The following is an 18,918-nucleotide window of genomic DNA, read 5'->3' as shown; positions in this document are numbered from 1 at the left end:
CCAACAAAAAAAGCGAAATAAAAATTATATACTTTTTAAGAAATAATTTTCTAGGATAATGACTTTCTAAGCAGCAGAGAGATATCGATATGTTAATTTCAATATATTTAAATCCATAGATATTTCAAGCTACAGGGTAGCGGCAAGTCGACCACTTTTGGCAAACCACAATCTTGCTTGATTTTTTGCTCTCCGTTGGTCTTCGCAAATTAAATTAGATGCTTAATATGCAGCGAACGTTTCATTTGTTTTGCGGCTAGAAAATCAACGTGGAAAATTAGGCAAACAAACAAACGGAAAAAGGAAAACGGAAAATGGGCAAAACGGGAGCTAAAGCTAAAGACCGAATTGGTATTGGTAATGCCACTGAGGCTGACTCGGAGAATGGGAATGGAAATGGAAATGGAAATGGAGGTCTTTGGAATGGCAATAGCCAGAAAGCCCAAGGCGTACCAAAGGCCGTCTCGTCTCGTCTCTTCTCGTCTTGTCTCCCCTACCCTCCTCTCTTCTCATTCTCTTGCACTCAGAGTTCGAGTTTGAGTTTGAGTTCGAGCTCGACACACGAACGGGCAACGCCCACAGCTTAACCTCTAATGAGGCGCATTACTTCTGTTTGGCCACAGTGCAGAGAGGGGGATGGAGAAGAAGGGCAGAAGAATTGATATCATTATCCCGTTAAAACTAATCTTATTTATCTGCTCGCCATGCCCAGATCATTCGTTTGTTAATTCCATGTAAACATTCGATACTTTTGCTCTGACTTGAATAAATATTGGCATTTGGCCTCTTGAGTTGCATTGAATTTTAAGCACCTTTCTAAAGTTGCTAAATCCAAAGTCTGACCAACTTCAAACTGTCATAACTTCATCAAAACTCATCAGATTTTTATGCGAAATGTCATTTTGTTCATAGTTAGGCTATTTAATTCATTGTGCATTAAAATTTAATTAAATACGTTCAAAAAAAATATTTCCCTCTAGATAGATATATTGAGTTTGATGCAAAGGGTCCCCCCTTCGAAATTTTGAAAAATGAAAATTTAAAATCTCAAGTTTGCCCTTTAAATCAACTCCTTATAGCGTAATTAGTATAAAAGAACACTTTAAACTTGTTTCTGACCCCTTTCATTTTTTTGTAAAAAATCATGCTAAATTGGACAAAAATTTTGACTTGTAAAGTTGCCAAGTCAAAGATTTGACTAACTTCAAACTTTCATAACTTTCCGAAAACTAAACCGATTTTGAAGTGGAATGTCATTTTGATCATGGTTTGGCCTTTTAATTCAATCTGCATTTAAAGTTAATTAATTTCGTAAAAAAAAAAATTCTTTCTAGATATGGGCTTAGATTTTAATACCATAGGGTCCCCCCTTTGGAACTTTGAAAATTAAAAATTTTAAATCTCTAGTTTACACTTTTAATCAACTCCTTATATCATAATTAGTATAAAACAACACTTTAAACTTGATTCTGAGACCTTTCATTTTTTTGTAAAAAATCATGGTAAATCGGACAAAAATTTTGACTTGTAAAGTTGCAAGGTCAAAGATTTCACTCACTTCAAACTTTCATAACTTTGTAAAAACAAAACCGATTTTAAAACGGAATGTCATTTTGTTCATGATTTAGCTTCTTAATTCATTCTGCATTTAAAGTTAATTAACTTTGTAAAAAAAAAAAATTTCACTCTAGATATGGGTTTAGATTTTAATACCATAGGGTCCCCCCTTTGAAATTTTGAAAAATGAAAATTTTAAATCTCGAGTTTTCACTTTTAATGGACTCCTTATATCGCAATTAGTATAAAACAACACTTTAAACTTGATTCTGACACCTTTTATTTTTTTGTAAAAAATCATGGTAAATCGGACAAAAATTTCGACTTGTAATGTTGCAAGTCAAGGATTGGCTAACTTCAAACTTTCATAACTTTGTAAAAACTAAACCGATTTTGAAGCGGAATGTCATTTTGATCATGGTTTGGCCTTTTATTTTTTTTTTCCGCATTTAAAGTTAATTAATTTCGTAAAAAAAAAAATTCCCTCTAGATATGGGCTTAGATTTCAATACCATAGGGTCCCCCCTTTGAAATTTTGAAAAATGAAAATTTTAAATCTCTAGTTTTCACTTTTAATGGACTCCTTATATCGCAATTAGTACAAAACAACACTTTAAACTTGATTCTGACCCCTTTTATATTTTTGTAAAAAATCATGGTAAATCGGACAAAAATTTTAACTTACAAAGTTTCTAAGTCAAAGATTGAATAACTTCAAACTTTCATAACTTTCTAAAAACTAAACCGATTTTGAAGCGGAATGTCATTTTGATATGGTTTGGCCTCTTAATTCATTCTGCACTTAAAGTTAATTAATTTCGTTAAAAAAAATTTCCCTCTAGATATGGGCCTAGATTTTAATACAATAGGGTCCCCCCTTTGAAATTTTGAAAAATGAAAATTTTAAATCTCAAGTTTTCACTTTAAATTAACTCCTTATAGCGTAATTAGTATAAAACAACACTTTATATTTGATTCTGAGACGTTTCATTTTTTTGTAAAAAATCATTGTAAATCGGACAAAAATTTTGACTTGTAAAGTTGTTAGGTCAATGGTTCGATAAATTTTAAACTTTCATAACTTTGACAAAACTGTACCGATTTAAAATTATATTCCATGATATTTTAGTTTCTCTGTTTTCTGACTTTGAAATGGACAACTGTAAATTTATATTTGTCAAGTAAATGTATTGATTAAAGAAAACTCAAACTTTGACATTGGGATTTTTTAACGTTCAACTAATGTACAATATTTCAGAATGTACTACCAAAAGAAAGGAGTAAATTAGAACAAATTTTTGTAGGGGAAAGCGATTAAAGATGGACTATGGTTTCAACCAATAATGCCAACACTTTCTTTGCAATAAGTCAAAAAGACAATAGGTAAATTCAAAAACCATAGTCGATGGTCAATGGCTGAGATTTGCCACAACTAACTAGAACTTTTGTTGGAGATACATTTTTGAAAGGCAGCAGCTGGCCACAAATTGACCTTAGTTTGAAAGTCCATTCTCTGTTGTGTCCAGTCATATGCAAATTTGTTGATTGCTCCAGCTACAAGTTCAGTTTCAGGAGGAGTCAGAGACAGAGAGAGAGATACAAATACAGAGCCAGAGTCAGAGCCATGTTTCAACTGGTCAACCACAAGACGAAATGCGGTAGAAAAACCACACAATAAATGGGCATAAATTACAAAACATGATGAAGACTCCAATGGACCATGGAGATGGATACGGCTATAGATTGGCCAAGGATTGTGTGTGATGTGGCCTGGCCACAGTTGAAAATTGATAATTTCTGTGGCAAGACTGACAAACTGACAAACTGACAGACTGACAGACGAGCTGACGGACTGACTGACTGACTGTGTGGCGCCATCGAGTGCGGCGTTGCCACTTGAATTTTTGATTTAACAAAAGTCTCATTTGTAAAACGGCCCCCAAAACTGGCCAGAAAAAGAAGCAGACAAAATTCAAATTCAGTCAGCGGTGGTGAAAAGGGGGTGGGGGATGGTGGGAGGGAGGAGGTACGGGGTGGGGAGGGGCCTATAACTGCCACAGGAACGGGAGCTGCTGTGGTTGCAGCAACCAAGTCGAAGTTGCAAGTCGAAACTGAGACTGAGACTGAGACTCTGAAAACTTTTGCACAACAACTGGGCAACAATAATAATGTCACGTTTATCGTGTGCAGCTAATTACTAACAAAAAGATAGTTTGTAATCCTACACAGGCAAAAGTCAGGCCAGTTAGCCAGGCCGAGAGCCAGCCGAGCGTGGCCAAAAGTGCCCCTAGGACAACCGAAGACAACAAACAACAACAATTGTTGTTGATGATGTTGTTGTTCTTGTTGTTTTTGTTGTTGATGAGGACCAGTAGCTGTTTCTGTCCAGACGGTCTGTTAACTTGTTGTTGTCGTTGTTGTTGTCGTTGTTGTTGGTTAGTTTAGCTAGCCAAGCTAAGCGAAAGCCCTGCAAAACTTCTTGGCCCAAAACATGTGCACAAAATCTTTGGCAACGAGTTTTGGGCATTAGCACACGCCTGAATTTCTTGTCTAAACACTAACACACGCACACACACCCTCACACACACACACACACACACACACACACACGCTGGCAACTACAACAAAAGTTCATGCAAATCTGGCCACACCCACATGGCGCAAAAGTTTATGCATATTATGCCACAACAGTTTGCAGCAGCATGTCCACCTCCCTTACCCCAACACTCTACCCCTCCCCCTCAACGCCCCTCCCACGCCTGGCATTTGTTGGCCAAGTTTTGTGTGTTTCAGCTACGATCAGTTTCTGGCCGCAACGAAAAGTTTGGGAGGCAACGAGGCGCGCATTAGGTGCATTACACTTGCCACAGTCGCAGTTGCAACAACTGAAAACGCTCCAGGCGAGAGTTCTCGATTACCAAATACACTGCTCTACACACTCACCCATCTTCAATAGATCAACAGCTAAAATTGTTTTTCTTGACGCACTTTTTAGACGAAATTTTTAAGTTTTGATGGAAACATTAATTCTAGATAACAATAATTTATTCTGCATAATTTAATTTAAACCACAAGTTCTCATATACATATATAGTAGAGAAAACATTTTGATTGTAAGACCACTTTTTTTGGATGTTTGTGTTTTCTCAATTTGTTCGCTCAAGCTTTTCTTTATTTTTAAACAGAAATAATTCAGACCTGTATTCTTAATTTTAGAAACGCTAATTTTTGTGTCAAAGTTTTAAAACACTTTCAAGACTTCCTGCCTATTTTTTTAGGTGCGTCGATGACTCTTTCTAACATATCCTTGATTGCAAAATTTTAATAACAGGGTATAATTATACCCTGTCTATAACAACGACCCGCCACAGCCAAGCAAAGAAGATGGTACACAGTCAACATTTTTATAAACAAAGTCCAAAAAAACAGCACATTTTAAAAAGTCATGAATTATTTAAAAAAAAAAGCCTTTCTTTATTTGTATATAAATATATAATATATATATAAGCATAATCAACGATAATACACAAAAATGCGTATAAATTTGTATGTATGTATGTGTGTGTGTGTGAGTAATTGTTAGTATATATATGAGTGTGTGTGTGTTTTTAATATTTCCTCAAAAAGTACACTATTTAAAACTTTTTGACTTTGGCAAGAAAATTAAGTTAACAATTTTTTTTTATAATTTCAAAGAGTTTTGTTAAATTGCACTTTCACTGTACTTCTGAGCAATAATTACATCATCCACACCCACACACCTATGTGTGCTTACGTATTGATTTTAACAAAGTGCCTTAACGATTATTTTAAGGAACATTCTGATTTTCTAACAAAAATTTGTAAATTTTTCCCAAAAAATAAAGTTATACTTGGCAGCGCTTGTCCAATAATTTAATTATTATTAATTAATAATTTAAATGATTTTTTTTTTTTGTTTTTTTCATTTAATTGACACGGTAAAGATAAACAAATATTTATAAACATATAAACAAGTTCCACAACAATATTTATCGATAATTAAGGCACAGAGTGGACTGTGCGAATGAATTGTTGTTGAGCAATAATAATATCAAACTCTCTCCCACTTACTCTATAGCTCTCTCTCTCTCTCTCTCTCTCTCTGTTTTTTATCTGACCATCTCACTCGCTCATTCGCTGATCTTTATAGATTTTATATATAATGTCATTAAACTAATATCGCATTGCAATTGAGACTCAAGACATACAGAAATATTCAACGACAACGAAATGAAAACAAATGAAATTAATGAATTTTGTTTTTGCACAACCAATACGAACATTTTGTCTTGGCTGTATGGATCAATGTCGCGTCATTGTCACATTTGTGGTGCTAAACGAGAGCAGATCTGCCTGGTCGGGTTTGTCGCGTGTCGCATGGTAGGCTTCGCGTTCGCGATCCGGGAACTTGGTGGGCAGGTTGGGCGAATGCAGATTAACCTTCGCCTCGAATCTAACTCCGGCCACCTCCACCTCATAGTGCCCGGACAGCACGTACTCGTTGCTCACGGCCAACTCTTGGCCCTGCTCATCAAAATTGCGCACAAATCCCAAGCAGACCTGTTTCTCGAACGTATAACCATATCCCGTTGTCGTTGTCATTCCCACATAGACGCCATCTCGATAGATTGGCTCACCACCCCAGCACCACATGTCCACCTCATGATCGTGATCATTCAACAGCAGCTGCACATACATTCGCTTCACTCCCTCCTCCCGCTGCTTCAGCAACGCACTGCGTCCAATAAAGTCTGTTTGTTTCTGCAATCAAATTCAATAGAAATCAACGATTAATAACTAAACAGAAATCGGTTGAATTAGGTTTTTAAAATGTGAGAATCGCTTTTGTCTTTCTTTTTCTTTTGTTGAATATTAAAAGCATATGATATGTAATTTGTATTCCTGAATCCTTGAATACTATGATTTTTCGAAAAACGGGATGTTTAAAAGAACGCGTATTCGTTTACAGTCGTTAATTATAAAATTATAGTATTTATTTAATATATTATTTATCACTATTTGTATATATTTATTATTTTATTAATTTATCATTTTATTTATTTTTTTATTATATTATTTATTCATTTTTGAATTCCTACTCCTAAGTGGTAGTAAGACTACTTTGACTTATGGCTTTTTTAACATAAATTTTTAAACAAAAAAGGAATCTTAAATTTAAGAAAATTTACTAAAATACAGGCTTTTGTATTCAAAAGCAAATTCCAGGTTAGACAACAACAAAATCTACTTTAAAGATTACGGATAAAAAAAAAACATACGAAAATGTTGTTTTATCGCTTTTGAATCAAGACAAGGATGAAAGATGAGGAAAAATGAAAAAAAATAAAATAGTCAGCAACAAATATCACAAATTAAATTTTTGGTTCGTCAATAAAATTAATTGTTTTTGATAGTAGTACATTTGAAATGATTATGATAATGATTGCCTGATAGAAGTATGTATATAGATATTTATTTATATATTTACTCACATTAAACTTGACACGCCAACTGCGTCCACATTCCAGCGGTGTGGTAAACGTATCCAAATCCTGTCCCCAAAAGGCATAGAACTTCTCAATGCGCAGTGCACGCGTTGCATAATAGCCTGAGCAGAGTACAACAATAAATGCAGATGAATCGAGAGAACTGGAGAGAGAATTGAGAGAAGAAACGCACCTGCATGCTGTATGTTGTACTTCTGTCCCGCCTGATGCAGCCTGGAATAGACATGCATCGCAAATTCGTTGGGTATATACAAAACATAGCCGAGTTCTCCCGTATGCGTGATATTCAATACACGTATGCCATCGGCCAGACCGACATCGAGTTCCTGCAGAGAAATATAATTGAGAGATCGAAATTCTCTAGGGTAATGTTCAAGTCCTGAACCTGCAGCTCAGCTCAGCTCAGCAAAGGACTCATCAACTGGTCGCTTACCTTGTACGTGAAGAAGGGGAAGCTCTTGGGCGTGAGATCATTGTCGGTGAGCTCGGAGAGCAGGATACGCGAATAGGGACCCATTATACAGATGGCCGTATACATCGATGTCACATCTGCCACATTGACCTTGGAACGCAAATGATTGGGCGTATTTTTGCGTATCCAGGACATGGAACGCGTCTGCTGTATAGTTGGAGCAATCATCATGTAACTGCAAACGAATGATTATAATTATAAAAGAAATTCTAGAATCTTCAGTGGATCAAGTTAACTTACTGCCGTTCGGAGAGTCGAGCCAGAGAGCAATCGTTCTCATAGCCACCATTGGGATTCTGCATGCCCGTGTGTATAATGGAACCCACGGCAACATCCACATCATTGGAGCACAGATATTGCAGCAGCTCAATCACCTCATTGCCCTTCGACCAAAAATCATATTTGGTAAAGGAACTGTAGTCGGCAATCCCGATTCGCTCCCGACAGGCGCGATACTCCCTGGCCACATGATCGAACCACGGCGGTTTCCCAAATGTCCGCGTCTGTGCAATGCGAAAACGCGGCAAACCAAACTCATCTGCCAAGAGACAAAGATTGCATTACTAACTATTAGGAGAAGTTTCAGTTCTTTAAAAAGTCTTATGCGACATTTTATGTTTTGTTTTTAAATTCTAAATACATACATTATTAAACGCAAATATTTAAAAAATCATATATTATTATAATGTGCACTAAAATAAATTAATTGAAAGATCTTCTAGATATCCTTGCAGTACACTGCAAAATGTTGGACAGTGTTGGGAAAAATTTAGTTATTAAATTTAGATGCATAATCAAAAAAAAAAATTGGCATTCCGGAAGAAATTTGTGAAAGTTGTGACAGTTGGAAGTTTTTGAAAAATTGTTAAGGGAAAATATGAAAAAATTGACAGTAATTGAAAAAAATTGAATTTTCCAACTTTGATGCATAATCAAAAAAAAAAATTATCATTCCGGAAGAAATTTGTTAAAGTTGTGACATTTGGAAGTTTTTGAAAAATGTCAAGAGGAAAATATGAAAAAATTGACAGTAATTGAAAAATTGGAATTTTCTAATTTTATTGTAGAATCAAATTAAAGTTGAGTTGTCGATTTGTCTTCAAAATCCATTGAATTAACTTGATTGACTGTCAAAAAAAAAACAAAAATAGTCGAGTTAAAGCAGTTGAAAATCGCTTTCTCGAAAATCTAGTTTTAACTCGATATTTTTTGAAATCAAAGAAATTTTTTTTATAGATTAACGTTATTTTTTGAGAGCTTTACAACTACTAATTATTTTTTGTGAACCGAAATTATACCGATATTTCGAAACCAAAACATACAAAAAACCGGTAATCGTTACAAAATCGATATACAATAATTGTTTGTAACCGATAACGGAAAACCTAAATACAGACATAGCCGAATCCCTAGGCGAAACCGATATTTATGTCGGTTTAATAATCTGATTTAGATTTTAACCAAATTATTTCAGGGATATAAGAAAATATTAAATGGGGTCTTCTTCAAGGAGTTGCACATATATATGTGGAAAAATTATAGATAGACTATGAAGTATTTGTAGAACAATCTGTGCTGCAACAACTGATTCCCCTACTCTGGATTGCTGGGGGATTACTTTCAGTTAGGGATTACCTTTCACTCACCTTGTTTGTCATGCAAATCAAAGTAATTGGGTCGCTCATATCCCATCGATTGGCCAAAAACTGCGCCCGCCTCCTTCAGCTGGGGATAGATGGGCGACATGCGCAGATTGCGTCCCGTTTGGAACTCCTCAAAGGGATAGTTAATCTCAAAGTGTTTGCCCGGCGCCTCCTTGCAGCGATCTCGCAGAAATTTGCGATTGTTGTGCAGGCCAAGGAATCGACTAATGTCCAAAATGTGCAGATCCAAGTAAGTTGAGCCCTTGGTAATCAGATCGGTGAGGACGCGTCCAATGCCACCCGAGGCGGACACGCCCATTGTCTTATTGCCAGCGGCCACATAGTAGTTTTGGATCTCCGGCGCCTCTCCCAATATCCACTTGCAGTCCGGGGAGAAGACCTGCAGCGAGTTGGTCAGACGATCCAGGGAAGCTTCACGGAACGAGGGAACCCGGTGCAGCAGCGCATCGAGCAGCTCGTGGAAGTGATCCCAGTCCGGCGGATACTGACGTGCCTCCTGCGACAGCGGTATGATGCCATCCTCGTAGACCATCTTCGCCTCCCGCTCGTAGCCTCCGGCCAGAATGTGACCCTCGCACTCCCGAAAGAAGATCCGTCCGTCAAAGTCGCGCACGAAAGGCGTATTCGGATCCAGTTGGTCAATGGGCTTCGTGTGCAGATAGTGATGCTCCACGGCCTTGAGAGGCACCTTCACCACCGGCTTGGAGAGAGTGCCCACCTCGCGGGCCCAGAATCCGGTGCAATTGACAAAGTACTCGCAGTCCACGTCGCCGGCAGTCGTCTCCACGCGAGCGACCTTGCCGTGTGCACTGTGGATCTTATTGACCGCACAGTGCTCCACAATGCGGACGCCCAGGCGACGCGCCTCCTCGATGAAGGCCTTGCACACCAGGTGCGGATCACAGACGCCATCCTCGGGTATCCACAGTCCTCCCTCGATACCCTCCAGCGAGAGGAGCGAACAGTGCTGCCGGCACTGCTCCGGCGTGAGAATCTCACAGTTCATGCCCCAGGCGACCGCCTGGGATTTCATGCGATGGAACGATGTCATGCGATCAAAGTTACGCGCCAGATTCAGACTTCCCACCTGACGCCAGCCTGTGGGCAATCCTCGTTGCGTCAGCTGCTTAATCAGGTCAATTGAATACTCCGACAGCTTCAGCTCCGTATAACTGGGCTCAAAGCGTCCGGCCAGCCCGCAAGCGCTCCACGGCAGATCTCCGCCAACGGCGTCCTGTTCAATCAGCAACGTCTCGCTCCCCCACCCCTGCAACCCCATATGATAGGCCACCGAGGCGCCAGTGATGCCACCTCCGCAGATGACCACCCGTGAGTGGCCGGGCAACTGGACAGCCGGCTTCTCATTTGGCTCAATGGCATCCTGTGGCTGGAATTTGCGTTTACTCAGCACCTTCTCATCCGCCGGATCCGCATGTCCCGTTGCCGTGCTCAACAGACGGCGGCCAATTTGCTGTGTCCTTGACAGGTTGCCATTAATGTTAACTCCGCTGTTGGCGGCATGTTGACAACATGCAACGCCACGGAGTAACTTATACATTGTTGTTGTCGCTGCCTTTTGTTTTTGTTACTTGTTGTTGTCGTAATGCGTTTTGTTATTGTCCCGTGCTCAATAAAAATATAATTGGAGTTGATTCTGCAGCACAGTGTTGCCAGCTTTGTTGAGCAAAAAACTTTTGATCTGGCCAGTCGTACCATGTTATTCAAATGGCCAAGATTAGTTGAATTTCTAAGAATAACTTTTTTTGGAATTTATCTTAATTTTGAAGCTAGAATTTTTATAAAGCTTTTCTTAGATATTTGGTTGCTTTTTATTATTTTCTATAACTTTATTTGTAACTTCTCGTGGTGACGATTTCAAAGCTTCACTTAAATGTATAGCTTTACTTTTATCTAATTCAGTATTTCATTTTTACTTCAATGTATTGTAAAGTTATTACATTTTGCAATTTTTTCAACTAAAATTGAAATTTACCCTTTTTTAGTTGGCAGCAGTGCTGCCAAATTTTTAGAGGAAAACAGCTGTTTCTGGCTGAGACCGAGCCGGCACAGCTGTTTTGCAATGCACAGTGCTGCCAACTTGTGTCAATAGTCATGCCGCAACAACAAACGGGCAGGTAATTGTAATTGTAATAAATATTCAAAAAGCATCAACATTTTTAATTACTATAATTTCAAAGCTAGAGTTTTGAAAGTTTATGCAAAATTTTAATTTATTGCTAAATTTGGTTTAAATTAGAAGTGTGCTCAAGCCGCATGTTATTGCTATCGGTTACCGTTGCAATCGTTGCGCCGCCACAATTAACCGATACCAGGGCTGCCAATGGACTCCACTGCCCGAAGCATTTTGCGTGCGCTGCATCGATTACATGATCGATACCTACCGGCCAAATTCAAATAATTATTTAGAAATCTCGCAATTTGTGTATTTTAAATCAATTGTTATGCAATTTATTTATACGCTATGTAAATATAATTTGTTCACAACTGTTATATAATTATTATTTTTTGTTTTCTTTCGTTTTTCATGTTTTTTTTTTCATTCCGTTTTCTTTCGTGTTTTGTTTTGATTTTAAAGCAGTTGCTTTCAACAATTGTTTATGTTTATCAATCAAACAATCAATCGATCAATCAATCATTACTGTATAATTGTAATTTGGTTTAACTACAACTACATAGACGACATAGATGTACGCTGGGTTTGCCCTTACGAGAGACCTTACGAGCTGAGAAATGTTAACAAATGTACAGACTTATATTGTTATTACAATAATATTGAAATTTGTTTTGTTTGTTATTGTTGTAACAGGATATTGGAGCATAAATAAACGTCGTTACGTACAATATTCCATTGTCGCTTTATCGACAGTACCATATAACAGTGACAGTTAGGTATTTAGGATATATAGGGTATAGAGTATTTAAAAAAAAGTTTGGGAAACAATAAATTGATTTATTAAAATACTGCTTAAATTACTTAAAAACGGCGCACTCTAAAATTTCATCTTCGTCTTTGCTTCTCGCTTACATTTAATTTCCTTTATTTTCATAATAATTTGTTATATAATTTTTCTCCTTTTGTTTTTATTTGGTTTATTACTTTCATCGATTAAATCTGTTAAGTAAGAAAAAAGTGCGCTAGTTTCTTGTCATAGCTAAAACGTCTAAACACTTTTTTGGAGTTTTCTTTCATTTGTTTTTTCATTTATTTTTTAATTGCAATTCTTTATTCAGTAATTTTAATAATAATAATTATCGTATTTTAATTATTTTCTTTTTTTTGTCGTTCGATTTAAATGCTATAAGTATGTAAATACCTGCCTAACTCAGTATTTTGTTTAATGCTTTTTATTTTGTTTTTCTTTTGGTAATTCTTTATTTAATTATTCGCTATATTGAAATTTCTTATATATGCGTGGTGTGTTTGTGTGTGTGTGGGTGTATGTTAAAAACTATTTGGCCTTAATTTTTAAGAGGGTAGACGACAGGCTACACTACGCTACATGTTGAAACATTTCTGTCATTTTTATATTCTAGTTTTATCTCCATTTGTTCTCTTTTGTTTTCGCTGCACGTTTATGTGCAGCAAAGAACATTAAAAATAAAATCATATTCTCTTTGTGTAGTCTAGTGTAGATTAATTGCGGTTGCTGTGGCTTGCTACTTATAAACTTGCTTATATACAAAGTCGGCTAACAATCGAAAACTGAAACTGAATTCGCTGTTAACTTTATTTTTTTATCTTCAATTAACACTAACTGTTTGGGAGAGAGAGAGAGGAAGGCGGAAAGTTGGGGCTAGGGACAGGGATGGAGTAGTTGAAGGGCTTGGAATGTCATGGTATAACTTTAAATACGTATATATTCATTATATCCTTTGCATTTTCAATTTGTGCAACAGTTTTCAACTTGCAAATGTCTGTGCGATAGAGAAAGAAACAGTGAGAGTGAGTGTGAGAGAGTTAGCGTGTAGTAGTAGTAGTGAGAGAGATAGAGCTAAAAAGTTTTTTTTATATATACAACAAAATATATGCAAAATATTTGCTATTTGTTTAAGATTTCCATTGTCTTGTTTTGCTTTTTCTTCATCTTCTAACTGTTTATGTTTATTTGCATCTGCACAGCAGAGAGAATAATTTTCTTATGCAATTTCCATTTCAATTTGTTGTTAATATTACTATGATTTATTATTTCGTTTTCTTTGATTTATTTATGTGTATATACTGTAAATGTATGTTGAATGTATGGCTGTGCTTAAGGAATTTTCCATTTTCCTAATTTTCTTTCAATTTCTGCTGAACGTGTTCGATTTGTTGTTAAATATGCTTATGTAATGTACATTAATTTCATTTGACCATGCAAACGTCTATATATGGTACATCTGACAACATCTGGCAACGTCTGGTATATGGTATGTGTATATTTTGTTGTTGTTCTTTTCGTTTTTTTGTTTTTCTGTTTATAAAAAGGGAGTATATGTATATTTATAGAGTATATTTAACGCCTAACGAATTTCCTCTTTAATTTTATTTTGTTGTTTTAAATGCAGTTATTGACCTGAACATTTTGTTAATAATATTTATTTATATTATTATTGTTTATTAATTAATATAATGTACGTATGTATTCATTATGTATGTATGTATGTATGCATATAAATGAATTGTATTTGTTTATGTTTATGTATGCTATATGTATTTATATATATGTTTATATGTTTTGTTGTTGTTGTAAATTAGTTAAACATTTTCTTATGGCATTTTTTCTTTGTTCTCTTTTACGTTTTTCTATAACTTCTTTATTGCTTTTGTTGTTGTTCTTTTCAACAATATTACTTAATGGAATTACAAAGTTTTCTGTTGTTTTTGTTTTGTTGTTGTTGTTGTTGTGCTTTTGTTGTATGTTTTACATCTTTCATGTTGTTGTTATATTCTTCTCTTTAGATTTCTGACGTCACAAAAATTACAAACATTTCGCTGTCTCGCAACGGATTTTTAAATAATAAAAAAAAAATCATAAAAAAAATAATAATAAAAAAAAAACTCAAAATGTTTGTGTGAGGCATAAGGATAGGGTTTAGGTTGAAGGTTGTAGGTAGACGGGGGTTACTACTAGGTTTGGCTTATGTGCATAAATAAATAATCATAGCTTAAAGTGTACTTAACAAGGCTCCAACTAACTTAAATACATAAAACAAATATTACAAACTAAATGTATAGTTATTGTTATTTATATTTAAGAAAAAAAAAATTAGTTAAAATAATATATATTTAATTATATATATATATATAGATTAGTTTTGGATAAATACATTTAACAATAGGCAACAACACGGAGCAAATGTTTTAGTTTTCTTATTTTTTTTTTTGTGTTTTTGGTTTGCAGCTGCATCAATCAGTGTTGCAACTGCAACTGGAGGTTGCAACTGCAGGCGGCAATTGTAACATATCAGAATTGTTGGGAAACAAAGGCAACGCTGGGATTGGGCGGAAACAGGAGCAGGGCGTGGCATGTACAAGTATCGATGCTGTGTGCGTGTGTGTGTTGTCTCTCTGTGTGTATGTGTGTGTGTTGCATGAGGCACGACTTGTAGTTGCAACTTGCAACAATTTTCGCTTTGCTTTTACACTTAATTGAACTGAATTTACATTCGATATTTTTCTTTTCTCATTTAAAATTGCCATACAAAATTGCTAAGAGGGTGTGAAAGAGGGCAGGGAGGGGGAGAGATTGGAGCTTTGTTTGGGTTCAGCCAGTTGTGCCACAGTCAAGCTTGCCTATAGTAAAACAGGCTTTATTATGTCAACAATTCCCATTGAAATCAATTCATAATAACAAGCAGTTTCACTATAGGCTAGTTCTACTGTATTGCTACTTTTTTGCATTTTCTTTAGCTGAATTTTTTGTTTGCTTACACAATTATCAATTTTCTTATTATTAGAAAAATCCGCAACGCAAGTTGGCTTTGTCGTCGTCGTTGTTGCTGTGGTTGCTGTTGTTGTTGATGTTGCTTAACGCGTGCGTCTTCTACGTGCAACTCCACCGCCGTCGACATCGTCGCCAACTTGTCGCGGGTTGGGCAATTTTTATGACGTCTCTAAAAATCATACTTTGAAAGTTTTCTCCCGCCGCTGCTGCTGCTGTTGTTGTTGCTGCTGTTGTTGCTGCTGCTGCTGCTGCTGATGATGACTGCGATGCGATTGTTGCTGCTGTGCAGTGCCATTGGCTGCCAGCAGCGACATGGAACCGGCGTTGCAAAGTGCTGCTGTGGCAGCATCCTCACACACATAGCTGGGAATGCGATGATCTGAACGCGATCTTTCGCGATCGTGTGTGCGATGGTGATGTTGCTGCTGTTCATTGACAGCAGCAGCAGCTGCTGCTGCTGCCGCCGCCGCTGCACCATTGCGTTTGCTGCTTGCCGCCTGTTGTTGCGAGCGACGATTGCCCAAACGCTTCAGCTCATAATCACGTGCGTCTGCCACATCAAAGGTGGCAGCACGTTGTTGTTGTTGTTGCTGTTGCTTGCCATGACGTTGTTGCTGTGACTCGTATTGCTGCGGGCAATATTCATCATATTCATGATCATCGCAGAGATTTGCATTGCAGCTTGTTTGCTGCTGCAGCTGCAACTGTTGCTGTTGTTGCTGCTGTTGTTGCTGCTGCTGCTGTGAGCGATGCTTCTTGGGCGGCAATGGAATGGGCGCCTGATTGAGCTGATGTGCCTGCTGTTGGTGTTGTTGGTGTTGTTGGTGTGTCTGTGTGCTGGCTGAGGCTGCCGCCGTTGCTGCGTGCAGCGATGTTGCTGCTGTGCCCGTGCCCGTCGAGCATGTCGTCGTGGCACGTCGCACAACATCAACGCCGCCGCCGCAGCAGGCGCATTCCTACAACTCCGTCACAGAATACAAATCATTGCTGGCATGAGCAGAGCTTGCAACACCACCACCAGCAGCTGCAACAACACCACCAGCTGCACCGCGTTTCAGCGAACGATAGAACAATGCTTGCTGCTGCTCCACGAGCAACTGTTGCTGCTGTTGTTGTTGTTGATGATGCTTGCTGCTGGTGCTAGTTGCAACAGTGCCGTGGTAGTTGTTGTTGTGTTGTCGCTGATGCTGCTGCTGTTGCTGATAGAAGGCCGCCTGCTGTTGCTGCTGCTGTTGCTGATGGTGATAGGTACTGCTGTCGTAGGAGTGCTGCTTCTTCATGCTGCTCAACATGGGCTGTGCACCATATTGTCCCTGTTGCTGCTGCTGTTGCGCCTGCAACTGTTGCTCTGCGTAGCTTCTTGCATTGTCTAGTGTTTCAGCGCGTCTTGGACGTTCCCTCTCACGATCTCTCTCACGATCTCTATCTCTCTCACGCTCCCTCTCCCTCTCTCTTTCCCGCTCTCGCTCACGCTCCCTTTCTCTGTCTCTGTCTCTTTCCCGCTCGTAGCCAAAGCTAGCAGATTGCTGTTGTCGTAAACTCGCTGATTTTGGCGGCAATGTTTGCATATGATTTGCATTATTTGCATCTCTGGAATTCTTGTGACGATTCTTAGGCGGCAACGAGGGAGGTTGTTGCTGCTGCTGTTGCTGTTGCTGCTGCTGTGTGACAAGTTGCAGCTTCTGCTGTGCTGCTGCTGCTGCTTGGGGACGTTGCAGCGAACGATATTGCCCCAAATTGGCGGCACACAGCGGCTGTGCTGAGATCTTTGTTTGTGTTGCGGGCGTTGTCATGTTGCTCGGCGTTTGCACGGGAATCTCGGGCAACGGCTGATTCACAATCGATGCCGGATTAAGCGAACGTTGCACGCGTGGCGCTGCCGTTGGCGCCGCCGACTGTTGCTGCTGTGCTGCTGCCGACGGAGGATAAACGCTGCTGCTCTCAATGCTGTAGACGGCGGAAGGTGGCAAAATGTGCGTTGTAGGTGGATGATGTTGATGTTGTTGTTGTTGTTGTTGCTGCTGTTGCTGCTGCAGCTGTTGCAGTGCCAGCAACTGCTGCTGCTGTTGCTGCTGCAGTGCGAGCAACTGTTGCTGCTCCTTGGCATAGGAGCTGCCCACGCCTGTGGTGCCGGGTATTTCCGTAAAGGTGTTGACTATCTTTGGCTTGGGTGGTGGCGGTGGCGCGGGCTGTGGTTGCAACACTTGCTGCTGTTGTTGTGGAGGCGGCGGTGGTGGCACCACCTGCTGTTGTTGCTGCTGCTGCTGCTGCAACTGCAATTGCAACTGTTGTTGTTGTTGTTGTGATGGTGGCGCTGGTTGCAGCTGTTGCTGTTGCTGTTGCAACGCTATCGTCGTGCTTGGCACCAACATGTCTGTGGAGCCGGCGGCATAAACTTGTGGCATACAATCGGCCTGCTGACAGTAATCCTTCGATACGGTGGCTATCGATGGCGTCTTGGCGCTGCGCAAATTGGGCGACGGCGATGCCCCCTTGAGGGAGCCACCATAGCGTCCCACATGCCGCAATGTGGCACACTTGTTCGCCGTGGCAGCGGCAACGATATTCAAATTGTTGTTGCCACGCACCGCTTTGGGACCGATGCTTATATACTTGGGATCGAAGCGATTGAAGCTATTGTTGGTGACATCACGCGGATCACGATCGTCGGACAATCCATCATTATCCAAACCATTGCCCGTGGATTTGCACATGGCATTTGCCGTCTGTGCCGACAACACGGAGCGTATGGAGCTGCCGGTGGAACGTGGCAATGTTGCCGATGCAAAGATATTTTTCAATGTGTTGCTGCTGCTGTGATGATGTTGATGCAGCAATTGCTGTTGCTGTTGTAGTTGTTGTTGCTGCTGCTGCTGTTGTTGTTGCTGCTGCTGCTGCTGTACTTGTTGTTGTTGCTGTTGCTGCTGCTGCTGTTGATTGATGTTGCTGCTATGTTGCTGCGTGTTGTTGCTATTGCCTGCATACGTGCTGCAGGCAAGCGAATCTCAGTAAAAGTCGTTCGATTCGAGCGTCTTACACTGTTTGCTGAGTGTCGCATATTTGCCATTATTCGGACCCGGCAAATACGATGCCGACTGTTGATGATGCGACGGCAGACGTCCCAGCGTATGGTGACCAGATCTACAAGAGACAAAAGACAACAGACACCAAGTTGAGTTGAGTGGCTTTTATACGCACATCTGCAACAGTTGCTGATAGTGTGGAAGCTTAAACGTTAACTAGTTTGCAACATTAGGGGTAGTCAGGCAAGCGGAACTAAGCAAATAATGGAAGCTAGCATTAAAGCGCCTCTCAAAAATCTCACAGTGTGGCTAACTTTATTTATTATGCCCAAATATTGATATCTTGAATTTTATTTATTTAATTTAGTATAATAAATTCCCTCTTAGAACCACAAGCTTTATTTTCGTCTTTCTCCGAATTGACACATTTTTTTTCTATCAAAGAAATTCACATTGAGGACCTAAGCTACTTTTTCTCCTAATTATTTTAAATAATTTTGGAAGAAAATTTCCTTCAATCTATTTTAGGTATTATATTAATAATAAATTAAATATTTTACATCAGGAATGTACTGACAAAAAATAAACAAGTTTTTAATTATTGAAAATAAAAGTGTAAAAGCTTTAAAGCTTAATTAAAAGTATATATATATTATATTAAAAAGAATGTAGTATATGAAAATACTGATCTAATTATATCCAAGTTGTTTACTATATCAAGGCTGACAT

General features: G+C 38.7%; 2 protein-coding genes across 2 annotated transcripts in view; both read right to left on the bottom strand.

The window, feature by feature from the left end:
* Positions 1 to 5,683: 5,683 nt before the first annotated feature.
* Positions 5,684 to 10,959, bottom strand: LOC117793492 (pyruvate dehydrogenase phosphatase regulatory subunit, mitochondrial). Its single transcript, XM_034633813.1, has 6 exons — positions 9,204 to 10,959; positions 7,798 to 8,095; positions 7,519 to 7,732; positions 7,258 to 7,411; positions 7,071 to 7,186; positions 5,684 to 6,339 (listed from the first exon to the last, which is right to left on the bottom strand). The coding sequence occupies exons 1-6, from the start codon at positions 10,777 to 10,779 to the stop codon at positions 5,881 to 5,883; spliced, it is 2,817 nt and encodes a 938-aa protein (XP_034489704.1). The 5' UTR covers positions 10,780 to 10,959; the 3' UTR covers positions 5,684 to 5,880.
* Positions 10,960 to 14,032: 3,073 nt separating this feature from the next.
* LOC117781459 (protein split ends) overlaps positions 14,033 to 18,918 on the bottom strand; it is a 30,718-nt gene continuing 25,832 nt past the window's right edge. The window contains 1 exon segment of the mRNA XM_034618225.1: positions 14,033 to 18,307. Within this exon segment, the coding sequence (XP_034474116.1) occupies positions 15,343 to 18,307 (2,965 nt within the window). The 3' untranslated portion in view covers positions 14,033 to 15,342.

The sequence above is a fragment of the Drosophila innubila genome, chromosome X, assembly GCF_004354385.1.
Source record: "Drosophila innubila isolate TH190305 chromosome X, UK_Dinn_1.0, whole genome shotgun sequence".
Lineage (NCBI taxonomy): Eukaryota > Metazoa > Arthropoda > Insecta > Diptera > Drosophilidae > Drosophila > Drosophila innubila.
The sequence above is the reverse complement of the archived record's forward strand: the minus strand, read 5'-3'. Positions and strand labels throughout refer to the sequence as shown.

Coding starts and splice junctions, on each gene's coding strand:
- LOC117793492 (XM_034633813.1), bottom strand. CDS start 10,779: ATGTATAAGTTACTCCGTGGCGTTGCATGTTGTCAACATGCCGCCAAC. Junction 7,412..7,518: donor TCCCCTTCTTCACGTACAAG/GTAAGCGACCAG, acceptor ATTTCTCTGCAG/GAACTCGATGTCGGTCTGGC. Junction 7,187..7,257: donor GTACAACATACAGCATGCAG/GTGCGTTTCTTC, acceptor TACTCTGCTCAG/GCTATTATGCAACGCGTGCA.